Here is a 14,537-nt window from a genome sequence, read left to right as displayed (position 1 = left end):
GGGAAGCATATAATGCCATCTTTTCAAGTACCGTACTTTATCATAATATCATCAGGATTTCTGACTGCAGACTCCTCCAGTTTCAAAATCCCACTGCACATGGGAAACTTAGAGGTGGCAATTGAAGCTTGGAGCTCAGCTTGCTATGAGCATGGGCTAATGATGATCATAGGTGCTAGTGTTTCTCAAATGGTAAAGTATTTTCAGAAGATGATGATTTTCAGGTACTTCCTGCCAGCCCTGCCCCCCACAAAAAATATCTTCCTGGCTGAATTAGGATACTGGAGACGCACAAATTTCCCAGGCAGGTACTGGCCTTCCTTCTGTAGCCCCTTCTTCCATTGCTCACTCTGGAGCAGTGTGCAATGCAATATGAAGGAATGACCAATATAACTTGTGTGTTCATCATGGAAGAGTATTCTCTGTTCAGGTATGAGTCAGGTTTGAGTCGGAGCTGTAGTAAGTCAAAGCTCTTAGTTCTTGAACAATTTCTAAGCCTGAGATTATATTCAAATCAAATGGAGAAGGAAACCTACAGTTGGTAACAGGTAGTTATCTTTTCTCCAACGAGTTCAAGATGGCGTACATGGTTCTCCTCCTCGTTTTCATCCTTACAACAACTCTGTGAGGTCAGTTAGGCTGAGAGATAACAACAGCCCCAAGGTCATTTGTTCATGTGAATGTCAGTCTTTTTGAAGTATAAGACTGATTACAGAATTGTGCATGGTGCGTGTATTGATTTGTGCTATTTGCACTTTAGGTCTATGCAGTGGAACTTTGCAAATCGTTTTGTGAGGTCTTAAAAGATATCAACATGGATGGTCAGGTTCAAGTTCTGAAGGTAAAGGGTTAATTTTCCAGTTTATTCTTAAAATATGTTTATGTTCAAGAACAGCCAAAATTACGGTGTGCGCACATTTGTTTTGTCCTGTTTTCATGTCTGATTTTGTAGAATTTTTAAATAGTACAAGAATGAATTGCTTATAGTGCAGTAATTATACTACAGAATTGAATCTGGTTATGAGTTTAAATTTTGCTGCTGTTGGGATGTAACAAAGTTTTAAAACATTAAATTTTCCTCTAGTAACTTCATTGAATATTAATGAACAACCTTGGTGAAGACTTTACTCTTTACTCGGTGAAGTTTATTGTTTTAGGGGAGGGGTGGGGAACGGTTGACCCTCCAAATGTTCTGCTCTGCAACTCCCATCAGCCTGAGCAAGCAAGGCCAGTGGCCAGGAATGATGGGAGTTGTGGTTCAGCGGCAGCTGGAATGCCAGAAGTCCCTCACATCTGTTCCTAGGCATAGGTAGGCACTTACAGTTACAGTCATATACTACGTGTACTCATATTTCCAAATCACAGAAGGCATCTATTTGGGGAAGGGAGTATTCAAAGAATTTAGCTCCAAAGGCAAGAGCAAGGGAGGAAAAAACCCTCTTCCTTCTAAAATTATTTACAATAATTTATAAGCTGCTGAATCAAAGATTCCCTAAGTGGAGTATTTAGAATAGGTACACACCATATGATTATGTGTCCAGATAGGCTTGCCAAAACAAATATGTTTTTCCCCCACAAGGATTCCTGTGTAATGTTAACTATAATATTAAGAATAATATTAAAAATTCTCTTTTTATGAAACCTGTAAAGATTTTAATGGCAACTTAGAAACAATTCAAGTTTCAAGCTGTTGAGGACACAGCAGCTATTGCTAAAAGCTTTTGTTGTTGTTATTGGATGTAAATGGTAATATGTTGAGCATGTGTTTTATTTTCTAGGAAACCAGAGGGAGACAATTGGAGGATGCTAATTAAGATGTTGGAATAGTGCTATTATAGCTTTGCAAATTGGATACTTTTATTAGGATATCTTACTGCAATACTTATTCAATCTTTGTTGTGACTACTAATAATGGAATTTACATAATCACTCAAGTAAAAGTCGGCAAGCAATTAATTTTTCACAAAGCAGTGACAGCAGTCATGATCTTTATGAAATTTATTGTCTGTGAAAACAAAAGTTTTTGAATCATTTCACATGCAACTTGAATAAAGGCATAAATTATCGCCCCTATTATACTCTATTTTTGTATTTTTTGCTGGTTTTAGTGCTTTATATTAATGGTCTTGTTGTAAAGTTTTGTAACATTTATGTTGCTACAATATATATGAATAAAGCACTTACTGTATTTTTCGCCCTATAGGACGCACCGGCCCATAGGACGCACCTAGATTTGGGGGAGGGGGGGAATAAAGGGGAAAAAAATTATTCCCCCCCCCCCCAGGCCCGGGGCTGGGGCGGGGGAAGCCCGAGCTTCCCCCGACCCCAGCCCCCAGAACGGGAGCCAGAGCGATGCCGAAGCTGCGCGTAGCTTCTGCATCGCTCTGGGAGCTTTGGCATCGCTCTGGGAGCTTTGCGCAGCTTCGGCATCGCTCTGGGAACTTGCCGGGCTGGGGGGATAGCTTCCTGAAGCCTGGAGAGCGAGAGGGGTCGGTGCACACCGACCCCTCTTGCTCTCCAGGCTTCAGCAAAAGCCTGCATTCGCCCCATAGGACGCACACACATTTCCCCTTCATTTTTGGAGGGGAAAAAGTGCGTCCTATAGGGCGAAAAATACGGTAGGTGTTTTTTTTTTTAATATTATGAGGTATAGAAATGATATGTGTTTTGTGTGTGAATGTGTAAATATATAGTCACACATATATTACCAAATAAAAATATGTGGCTGCTATAGATGGTGGTCTGCTATCTTTCACACCACTCTGATAACATCCGTTTTCTCACATTCTCATTTCAGGGTAAAGATCATTTCTGTTGCTTAAACCGAAACAGCTCATTCTGAGTAGTATGCAAGTTTTAAAATAGCCTAATCATCTTTGATCACTAAGTGTAAACCACGGCCACTTAGAGCAATGGCTCTTGGGCATTGTGAATGTGCTTGTGTATGTGTGTGTTCTCTCCTCGCACTCAACTTAATTCAATATTTCCTGTTTTAATCAAACTAGACCTTTCTGCTAGTAACATAGCAGCAAGCTTTGGTTTCATTAAAATCAAAAGTAATTAATTCAACCGTGCATGTGAGAGGAGGAGGAGGAAGAAGGAGAGAGCACAAATCCCCTTGTCAACACAGACACAGAGAAATGTGGGTACGGATAAGAAAATACATCTTATTAGTCATTCCACCTTTTCTTCCTGTTGACTGAACCAGGAATTATATATGATCATTTACTTGAACTGCTTTATAACCAAAATCTGCATCATGTCTTTCAGGTGGTAGAAAATGTCCTCAAAGTCAATCCACTGTTGGGCCCTGAAATGTTTCAACCTCTTTTGCCATCCGTGTTTCAGGGAATTATAAATGGGGAGGTAAGAATTTCTTATTCGTGGCAAATGTATCTATCTATCTTTTTTGAAAGTGACATATATCTATAATGGCTTTAAGAAAGAAACATGTCTATGTGTAATCGTAAGTGGAATGTTTCTTTGAAACATCCACCAACAGATTGCCAAAGAACAACAGGGGCTGAGGTGATCCTCTTTTTACCCTATGTTCAAGTTTGAAGGTGCCTGGTGCAAAATGCCCCACACTTATCTTTCTGAAATTCAGCAAAATTCATAAAGGGGCTACCATTCTTGCTAATTTCATCCAATTAGGCCAAGGGCCAGCAAATTTTTTCAGAAGGGCTGGTCCACTGTCCCTCAGAGCTTGTGGGGGGGGGCGGACTATATTTTGAGGGGGGGGGATGAATTAATTCCTATACCCCACAAATAACCCAGAGATGCATTTTAAATAAAAACACATATTCTACTCATGTAAAAACACGCTGATTCCCGGACCGTCCATGGGCCGCATTTAGAAGACGATTGGGACGGATCCGGCCCCCGGGCCTTAGTTTGCCTACCCATGAATTAGGCCAATGCTTCAGATTTTTCAAAACTCCAAAACAGGATCCAATCTGAATATTTTCTTTTGTGCACACTCCTGCTGGAAAGTTCACCATGCTGCTGTTAGCCCTCTCTTAGCCCTTTAAGGCCAAGGAAAACTGCCACAGTAGCAATCTTGCTACCCCTCCTGGTAGTGTTGTTTATTTCTGGCAGTATGTGGCTTCCAGAGCTCAGCAGAAAACAGCAATGCAACGATACTCTGACTGTTGCCAAATTGCATCTGAAGATATGGCTACTGCCTTAAACCCAAAATAATATTAGCAGGTAGTATCATAGAAGGGACCCCGAGGGTCATCTAGTCCAACCCTCTGCAATGCAGGAATCCTGCTCACAGCCACCCCTGGGTCAGCTTGAACCACCAACCTTCTGGTTAACAGCCAGATGCACTGACCCGTTGTGGTACTATTATTATATATATATAAAATGCTTCTTGCAATCCTAACATTTTTCTGGGCATATGTTCCCTTGAATTGGTCCCAAGTAGGCATGGATAGGATTGCACTGCTACTGTGGATTATTTCCTATACTAATTATGGTTTTATTTTTAACATAAGTTTTACAGAAACCCTACTTAACATTCACTGGCATAATAAGAGAAATTACAATTTACAGTATATTGTGTGTTAAAATGTAGCTCCAGATAAAGTGTTGAAGAAATAATTTTTTGTCTGCATTTGAGTTCTTCATGAAAGAGGGTGGGTTTTTTTAAAAACCCATGAAAGAGGGTGGGTTTTTAAAATATATATATATATGCATGCTATACTAAAAATTATACTTTCTCATGCTGTTTGGAAGGTATTCCTGCTTCTCCAGGAAGCACATACCCTGGTGTTGCCTTGGACTTAGCAAAGCATTTGGCTTTTCCTAAAATTTTATAATGAAATACTTCCTGAAGGATAGACATTATCCCTTCCTGTGATTAAAAACAGGAAATTGCAGCAATTCCTATTGTTTTAAAGAAAAAGAAATTGAGCCAAAAGGGTGCCTTCACACAAGATTATTTTGATTTCTTATTTGAAATTTCCCATCCCATAATTGAAACCATATACTTGTCATTTTGGTTCATTTTTTGGTTGGGATTAGTTTTTCAAATGCAGCAGAACTACTCTTTCTTGTTTAAAGGGTTTTCAATCGCTTCTCTGCTAAGCTGTTTCATAGCCCATTTTTCACACTCCAAATGCAACGTCCTCAAATAGCCCGTAGTTGATAATAGGACGTGTTAAAATAACATAATTTAACACATCTAGTGATTGTTTTTTCAGCCATTTGTGTCACTTCACTACACTGTTCCATACAATCTTGGCAATTTGAAGTGTTACCACTGAGAATAGCAACAATGAGCTACTTGTTGGATTAATAGCACTTTTTTAAAGTAGAGGGGGGAAGCCCTGCTTTATTAGATGGTGAAAACCTAACTGTTTTCCATCTTCTTCATCTCCAAAATGGAGAAGGAGGCAGAATAATATACATTCCAGCTATAACGTACACTCACCAGTGATGAAAAATTTCGATTATGCAAAAACGGTCTAAGTTTCTTTAGCTGATAATTCTATCTTCCTCCAGCTAGGGGTGCTGTTGTATAGATCTCATACTCACTGATGAAATTCAGTACTTCTATCTCATATCTGAAGTTTTGGAACAAACTTTTCCTAATGATGTGTACAATGTCGGAAGCAAACTTTGTAACTATTCTGCTTGGCCTTTAAATGCAATAACATTTCCTTGGAAGTTTATACGTAACCTATACTTTCAGTTTTCGTTGCTGTCAAGTAGTGTATTACAATCCAGAGTGTGCACAGTGCCATTGGCAATAGTGTTATGGGAAGAGAATAATAATAATTATTATTTATTAAATTTGTATACTGCCCTTAATCCAAAGACGACAGGGCGGTTCACAACATAAAAATACAAAATGAAAACACAGAATATCTAATGTGAACAAAACCAAAACCAAACCCATAACCTTCTCTCCCACAAACACATTTAAAAAGCCATAGAAGGTTAATCATCCAGAGGCCTGGTTAAAGAGAAGCGTTTTTGCCTGGCGCCTGAATATATGTAATGAAGTCTCCCTGGGGAGAGCATTCCACAAATGGGGAGCAACCACAGAAAAGGCCTGTTCTCATGTTGCCACCCTCCAGACCTCTCACAGACACGCACAAAGAAGGGCCTCAGAGGATGACTAGAAAAGAGATACAGAAATCTGTAGTTACCATGTGAATTTCTGTGATGGACTAAAGCTAGCAGGACTAGGAAGGCAGTCTCCTGTGCTTAGATATGATGGGAGGAGGAGAAGGACCCTCTTCCCATGAGCCCTAGGCACTGCAATCCAAAGTAGCATGGCAAAGGGCAAACTGGATGGAATGCCATACAAAGATAGTTCAGTGCTTTGGTTGTGCTATAGTATTTTTCATCTCCAATTTCCAGCATTGTATGTGCTTTTCATATCCAATAGTTGGGATTGTCTGCCAAATAGGGAGGATGTGGCTGCCTACCTTATCTCACAGGGTATTGTTTGAACATCAGTGACAGTATTTCAAGTTAGTGTTTACACAGCTAAACTGTGCTATTTGCTTAAAATAGGAAGTGATTTGATTATAATAGATGCACATGCATGTTTATTGGTGGTGTGCTGTTAGATTTCTAACTTGTTTGATTGTTCTCTTATTCATTTTCTGCAGTATGCTTTTATCATGTTTATATTTTTCTTCCTGATAGGAAAGCTAAGATTAACTGTTTTCATTTCAGAGGTACCCAGTTGTAATGTCTACTTACTTGGGAGTCATTGGTAGAGTCTTGTTACAAAATAAAAGTTTTTTCTCATTGCTTCTGAACCAGATGGCATGTGAGTCTGGCCAGGAGGTAAGCCATTTCACAATGTTGAATTAGTTTTATATGCAGGACCTAAGTTGGTTGTACAAATCATTTTTCCTTCTGCCACATAACCTCTCTGGGTCCTTCTATTTTGTACTGCATTTGTTCATAGCTATGAACCATAGCTTTCTGAGTCTTCTGGTTTGAGGAGGATGGAGAAATATCCTGAGTGCATGCCATGGGCTTTTTAAGACTTTGAAGCTAAAAGCAAGACATCACATTGCTTCAAGACACCCAAGTCTACAGTTTTAGTGCTTAAGGCCATTAAATCAGACCACTTCTGATTACTCATCCTTGTCTTGGATGTGGGATCCTGGTCCATTTGTATTAGCAAAGCTCTTTCCTTCTGATGGTAGACCCTCGTGCCTCATTGGAGGCTGTTCCAGAGGGTTTTCAGTGTTCAAAGGGAGGGGGTTTCAGAGATGTGGGGAGCTGCCACTGAAAAGCCACATTTATGCAGAATACCACCCACAATTACTTTGATTCAAGCTACGGCTCAATATAGGTAGCTATTTATTCAACAAAAATGTCAGTAATAGCACCTGGAGTCTTTAATAAGGTAATTGGAAGTATCATTCAGCTGCAGATAAGGAGACATCTGTGTTCACTTTCCCTTTTTAAAAGATCACCATGACTTTTTTAAAAAAATAAATAAATCATATGGTTCCCAGCTAAGTTAAATTAATTTTAACAGCAAACAATATTCTCTTAAAGCAAGTGTTTTCTGTGTGATGCTGACAAATGGCTGGCTTGTTAATTTTGTACTATTTCTATCCAAGGAAATCAAGTTTCATGTAGCAAGGGATACCCTTAAAGATAAATGTTTTGCGCTGCTTAGCAATCCCATTATAGTCAAATAAATGACAAATTTGAATTGGTTTTTAAAATTGATTTCATAGTGGATAAATATACAATCATATGAAGCTACCGAAAATAAAGGATTTTACAAAGTCCGTGTTGGCATCCCCTTTTGCTATAGAGCTGATTCAATGGAGTTTTGTTTGAACTTATCCTTGTGAAATGGAACACTGATATTTAACACAATTGTGTGTGTGTGTGTGTGTGTGTGTATACATGCACACCCAAACACCAGTTATCATTATATATTTATATACATGTGTGTATATGATCATCCCAGTTATAGAGTTAGAATGTTATGCAAAAAACTTTAGATCCAAGTTAATCACTTAGGCTTGTCATAGTAACAAGAACTTCTGTATAAGAAATCATACTTTTTCATTTCTACCCACCAGTTGTAAAATAGCTAAGTAGTTTGATTACCGTATTGCTTATAAATAAGATTTTCATCAATCTATTGTTTTTTCTAGCCTCACCAGCTCCTTGGTCACATGATTGAAATGTGGGTTGACCGCATGGACAATATAACTCAGCCAGAGAGGAGAAAACTTTCAGCTTTGGCATTACTTTCCCTTCTGCCATCGGATAATAGGTAAGCAAAATTTTATATTGCCTGGAGTTCCAAACAGCAATGCTCCGTGTCATATCGTATACTACTTTTGGAATCAGGTTCAAATGCATAGGAGGTTACTGTACCAGAAATACATAAAAGGCCTCTTGGTGTGGAATCATAGAATTGTAGAATTGGAAGGGACCACGAGGGTCATCTATTCCAACGCCCTGCAATGCATGACCCTAAAATTAAGAGTTTCATGCTCTACCAACTGAACTGTCCTACTGGCTAGTTGCATGGTGCTTAGCATTTTGGCTTCTTGTTTATTTAAATGGCCCTATATGAATGTCTTGTCTTTCTCTAAACTTTTGACACAGGCCGTCCTTTAATTGCTCAAAGAAATAAAAGGTTCTGCCAGTGCAATAAAATAGTCTGCGGGCCGGATCCAGAAGGCAATTGGGTATGATGAAGCCCCCGGGCCTTAGTTTGCCAACCCATGCCCTGAAGTCTATTTGTCTGCTTCTTCATCATACTGCTTGCAGTGCTTCTCTCAGCTAAATGTATTAACTGGAGTGATGTTACAACTTTATTATAACCCCACCTTCCAATGTGCCTACAGATTTGGGATATTGGTGGCGATTTGTTTTGTTTTGAAGTCATTTCATCTTATAAAACCTACAGATACTGCGTTAGATCTTCTGATGATTAGCCAGGTTCTTTTCTAAGCCCTAATTCCTATTGGAAAGAGGGATTCACACATATCTATTTGCTATTATAGCTCAAAAGCCTCTGCTCACTCCCCAAGGACCACTTACAGTAAATTTTATGTAATAGCACCGAGAGCTTATGGTACATTTTAGCTAGTAGCACTTTGATATCTTACCTTTTCTATAAATTAGAAATGGTTTCTTTTACAACAGTGTGCCCCATAAGGCAGTTTATTAAGTCTCTTCTGCTGCACATTTCCACATTGGTCACCTGAGGCACTTCCCTGTGCCAAAAATGTTTGTGCTCCAATAAAATACAGATGGAAAAATGTTTTACTCAGTATAAAACAAGTACTGTTTGAACTACAGTATTTGATTTGGTAGAATAATACTTTCTAAGTGCTGGAGACAACTTAAGAGCATTGCCTTTTTCTTTCCTGTGAACAGTTGCTTTTACTTGGTTATACACTAGTTATAAACACATCACACATTACATTGTTTTTATACTTAAATTAGCTTAAGCACATGCAGTCTTTATTATACACAGTCATATAAAGCAAATACGGACTATTATCAGCACCGTGGGAAGACAGATAAATAAATCCAACTGATTTTTAGAGGAATGAATTGCAGCGATTCCCCCCCCCCTCCCCAACAGTCCTTCAGAACTGCAGATAAAATAACTTCCTGTCTCTCAGTTTCCTGTATCCATGGTAACTTTATTTTAACCAGTCATTGTGGAGGAGCCAGTGGGGAAGAGTAGATGTTTCCTGTAGGAACAGTTGCAGAGCCTGCAACAAAACGTAAGAAACTAGCCCGTTGTCTAGAGAGTTCTTAAACTCCAGCATATGCACGTACTAATAATTTTACTGTGGTACAGAAGAAGAAATTTTAGCTGATAAAATGAGCATCACAGTCTAGGTGAGAACTATTTTAATATACTTTAAACTTGGAAAAGTAAAAGTGACATTAAAAGTTTAAGAAGTTACCAGTGGGATGAATTTAAGTGGGATGGCTCATTAAAAAGTCGTTAAGGAGCTTCTATCTCTGAAAGCTGATATTTTTGCATTACTTTTAAATTTTAACTGGTGAGATTGTTAAACCATCTTGTTTATAACCATCTTATAAACTAATAAATTGTAGACATAGTTACAAGCCAGAGAACAATAGTACAAGAGACAACATTCACAAAATAGTAGAAATAACATTATAATATTGCATGCTTTTATCATAATGAAATCGGAGAGTTTTGAATAAGCATTTTAAAACTTTTCTCCCTCCTGATAGCACAATCAAAGATGACGGGAAAACTCAAAATCTGGGATATGTGTCAACTTCACCCCTTTGAGTTGTTTTGGAATTCTCTTCCTTGTTTATTTCTGTTGCTGATCCAGGATATACTTTGCTGTCCATCTGTTTGCCAGCAGTGTAGAGGCAGACAAGCTGACTGCCGTGATTCAGGTCTTTCCATTGTTCCAAAGAATTTCCCACAACATACCGTATTTGTATATTTAAGTGGGAACAACATATCACACCTAAATCCAAATGAACTGAAAGGCCTCCGGCAACTCGCTGTGCTACACCTGGATAATGCTAGCATTTTATATGTGTACCCAAAGGCATTTTCTGAACTTAAGAAATTGTGGTACCTACGTCTGAATAATAATCAAATAAAACACTTGGATCCTGGAACATTTGAAGGACTTTCAAAGCTTCGCTCTTTATACCTGCAGAATAATGAAATAGCTTTTGTTCGCAAGGGATTATTTAGTGATCTTGCTTCAGTTCAATATCTGATGCTGCAAAGTAATCGTCTCAGGATTGTTGGCAGTGGCATTTTTGTCGGCATGATTAGTCTTCGGATTCTTAACCTAGTGAACAATAAGATTTCGTGGATATCACACTCGGCATTTTGTCACCTTGACAACCTTACATGTTTGTACCTTGACGGTAACAATTTAACACGTGTGCCGTCAAATGCATTTGCTGCATTGAGCAATCTTGAAAGACTTTCATTGTCACATAACCCGATTGGATCAATACCTCCCTTTGCATTCAGAGGACTTGACAAGCTTCAATATCTATCTCTAAAAAGTGCCAAAATAAAAGCTATCCATGTGAATGGCTTTACAGGTCTAAGTAATCTTAAAAAGCTACTTTTGAGCAATAATGATTTGCAAAACATCAATTCCAGTACCTTTGCACTGTTGGAGGAGTTAATGTTTCTGCAACTTGATAGAAACAAAATAATCAATATTGCAGATAATACATTTGAAAAAATGGGATCCTCTTTGAAGATACTGAATCTAGCATTTAATAATCTCACAGACTTGCATTCTAAAGTGCTTAAGCCTTTGGTCTCTTTAACTCACTTACAGGCAAATCACAACCCTTGGAATTGTGGCTGCAGATTACTTGGGCTAATTAACTGGCTAACATCTTCTTCCATCTCTGTTAAAATTCATTGCCAAAATCCTTCCTATTTGCATGGAAGGCACTTGAATTATGCCAACTGGGGTTTGGTTGCAAACTGTTTCAACACTACCACAAGACCTGGAATATTCAGGAACGTAAAGCCAGCAGGTATTCATCAAAGTACCACTACTTTATTGATGAGATTGGATAACCCCCCCTCCAGCAATGCAGTTTATGAACATTCAAAGGATGTGGAAGCAAATACAGTTACATTATGGGCAGAAGTGCCGACCTCATCAGCTGCTCAAAATCTGGATGGAACCTATTCCAGTAGGAAGCTGAGACAGACAGCTATAGTGTTCTCAGTGCTAACGGTGCAAATGCCAGCGCAGAATATACCTGTTAATTTGACCATGGAAGAAAGCAGAGCATCTCCACCAGAATCTACTTCTGTCTCCTTGAAAACATCTCTAATCTGCACACAGCAGGTCGAGAAACTACATCAGGCATTTGACATTTTATTAACCTTTTTTATTTTGGCCTGTGCTGTGATCTTCTTTTTGATCTACAAAATCATTCAGTTCAGGCAGAAGCTCAAAGAGCAAAATGGCTCTGACAATGGAATAGAATACTATGGCTTTTATCAAGCTGGAAGCTACAGCATAGCGGATCCAACTCAGCCTGTACCTCAGCACTCACTGGGAAGTTCAGAACTGGACCACGGTCAGCCTCCTAAACCAGCAGCACTTCAAAGCCAAGCGCAGGTCATCTTATTTGAACATTCTGCATTGTAATATACTCGGCAGGGATTTTTGTGGCTGCATGTATGAAGTCTATAAACAGCAGCAGCGTGAGATATTTTGTAGATGAAAGTTCAACAACTGATACGCCAGGGGAGGGGGAAATCTAGTCTGTTTTTTCAAATATTGCCATACGTCTTGGTTTTTTTTTTGTATGAAACAGTTTTTGTGTATTTGTGTGTGTACACATACAGGCATGAGGGCCACTGCTTGCATCACCAACCCTGCTCCCCACCCCTTGTCAAACCCACCCACCCTCTAGACTTCACCAGCACTTCTTCACTCAGTACTAATCCATTAGACCAAGGCTCCAGCAGCATGGGCCACCTTTAACAGGCAGTCAGGGCAAGTCATCTGTCAACCACATAGCACAGGCATAGGCAAACTCTGCCTTCCAGATGTTTTGGGACTACAATTCCCATCATCCCTGGCCACTGGTCCAGTTTGCTAGGGATGATGGGAGTTGTAGTCCCAAACACCTGGAGGGCCGAGTTTGCCGATGCCTGACATAGCATACTTGGTGCATGATGGACAAACGGGTTGCCCCACTTACCTGTCCAAATCCTGACACCAGTGGTTGAAAGCCTGACTCATGCTGATCCTTCCAAGCTTTTGTGATCCTCTCCAGCTTTTCTTTTTGCCCCCCCCCCCCCGCAATGTTGGAGGTGCAAAGGAGTGTCAGCCCCACCTACTGCCCTTGCGAATCCTCCCATGTGAGACTTCACCAAGCCTTCCTTGCCCCTCTCCCCAGTTAGATCTTTTTCCATGAGGAGGAGGGGACAGCGGCAAGTGACCCAAGCGAGTTATAGAGGAATAGTTATGACAGGCTGGGGAAACTCCATCCTGCTTTCCTGCTGCCCATTGAAACAGCTCCCATGAGGTGGGCAACAGTGGTGGCTGCCCTAGCCTGTAATGACTGTAACCTCTACTGCATGCCTGGGCTGGTCACTGCTGCCGTGAAGGCCTGGCAGTTCTCAGAAGGCTGTTGTCACACTGTAGCTTCCAGCGCCATCTGTCTGCCACCAAGCTAACTGCTGCATGACAACAGCCTTAGGCAAAAATATCATGGGAGATACAGATTTCCATTTTGTTCTGTCTGCCTGTGGAAAATCATTCCTCAAGAACTTTGCACCCCTATGTGTTCAGTCACCTATATCAGATGTTAAGATCTATCAGGATCTTAAGAGTTTTCAAATATTTATTTGTATTAAATGATTCATAGGAGCGCTATAAGGCTACTTACAAATGAGTAAGTAAAACTGAACTGTAGCTGGCAGCATCATGAAACTCAGTTACTTGTAGAACTAAATAGCTTTTATCGGGGAGAGACTGTGAGATAACAGCAACATTGTAATACACCATGCTACTCAACAGAGCGCAGCAGTCTAACAGGATAGGTATGTTTGTTCTAATGAAGTGTTTTATGTGTATTTAAAGTCTGTCGCCAATGTATCAACTGCCTGCATTTTCCCCATGATGGATCTTTGTCCTGGATACATAGACAGAACTAACTAAAGTTAGAAATTCATAAGAAAATCTGTTGATATTGTAAGAAATACTATGTTTTGCAGTTTCTTGTATCACAAACTGAAGATATTTTTTGAGAGGTGCATTTTATCCTTGGAACTTATTAAACTGCAGTTGCTGGAAAAAATGTTTAAAAGTTAAACTGCAGTTGCTGGAAAAAGTGGAATGGGAGAGCAACATCCTAGCACATATTTGTGTAGAGAGCTGAAAGAGCCAGTGCCAGCATGGTTGTTTGTGATAATGGGATTCCATTCCAAATAGATGACATGAATCTTTGCAATGAATTATGCTTTAGTAGAGTAACTTAATTACCATTGACTCTGTAACTGTTGTTTGTTAATCAGAGGGGTAAAGTGGATTAGGTAATTATAGCATCCAAAAATTATACTCAGATTGCCTTGACAACATGAAAAACTTGTGTGGCTACCCACTCTGTTTTCAGAAGGGCCCATGTACATGTCTGTCGTTGCATAAATTGAGTCGTGATTCCTGCATTTGAGCTAGATGAGTTGAGCTAGATGACCGTTGGGGCTGCCTCCCAACTCTATAATTCTGTGATCTGCTGGACAGTTAAGTGTGCACACCTGTTTTCTGTGATCTTTCCAACTCCCTTTGAGGTGGAAGAATCACAACAATGAAATACATTCAAGATATCAATATACACATAACACCAGAAGAGCAGTGGTGGGCCTGTTAATACAAAATGCATTACTACATTTGAGGCAAGCCAGCACATATTTTCAAGCAGATCTGACAGTTCTTTCCAAAAATGAAAGACACCTATCTGTACTACTGTACTGAGAGTATCTCAATCAGACCTGAGTGTGCAAACTTAACTACATAAAACCAGTTTTGTCT

The 14,537-nt window shown here is 39.6% G+C and overlaps 2 protein-coding genes across 7 annotated transcripts in view; both read left to right on the top strand.

Annotated features, from left to right (window-relative positions):
* The window catches only part of IPO11 (importin 11), a 70,297-nt gene that overhangs the window by 40,747 nt on the left and 15,013 nt on the right, over window positions 1–14,537 (top strand). For all 5 annotated transcript variants that reach the window (XM_083403828.1, XM_083403827.1, XM_083403829.1 and 2 more), the window contains exons 24-27: window positions 761–841; window positions 3,271–3,366; window positions 6,694–6,807; window positions 8,148–8,269. In XM_083403828.1, the coding sequence (XP_083259954.1) occupies window positions 761–841; window positions 3,271–3,366; window positions 6,694–6,807; window positions 8,148–8,269 (413 nt within the window). The remainder of the gene's footprint in view (window positions 1–760; window positions 842–3,270; window positions 3,367–6,693; window positions 6,808–8,147; window positions 8,270–14,537) is intronic.
* LRRC70 (leucine rich repeat containing 70) lies at window positions 8,667–14,164 on the top strand. Of its 2 annotated transcripts, none has more exons than XM_083404004.1 (2): window positions 8,667–9,858; window positions 10,225–14,164. In XM_083404004.1, the coding sequence occupies exon 2, from the start codon at window positions 10,236–10,238 to the stop codon at window positions 12,144–12,146; it is 1,911 nt and encodes a 636-aa protein (XP_083260130.1). In that variant the 5' UTR covers window positions 8,667–9,858; window positions 10,225–10,235; the 3' UTR covers window positions 12,147–14,164. The 2 variants fall into 2 exon arrangements, with proteins under 2 accessions (XP_083260130.1, XP_083260129.1); XM_083404003.1 differs by having other exon boundaries at window positions 8,667–9,740; window positions 10,225–12,272.

Source organism: Podarcis tiliguerta, assembly GCF_965153285.1.
Source record: "Podarcis tiliguerta genome assembly, chromosome: 11".
Classification (NCBI taxonomy): Eukaryota; Metazoa; Chordata; class Lepidosauria; order Squamata; family Lacertidae; genus Podarcis; species Podarcis tiliguerta.
This window is presented reverse-complemented; position numbering and strand designations above follow the sequence as displayed.

Coding starts and splice junctions, on each gene's coding strand:
- LRRC70 (XM_083404003.1), top strand. CDS start 9,701: ATGTTTCCTGTAGGAACAGTTGCAGAGCCTGCAACAAAAC. Junction 9,741..10,224: donor TGCAGAGCCTGCAACAAAAC/GTAAGAAACTAG, acceptor CCCTCCTGATAG/CACAATCAAAGATGACGGGA.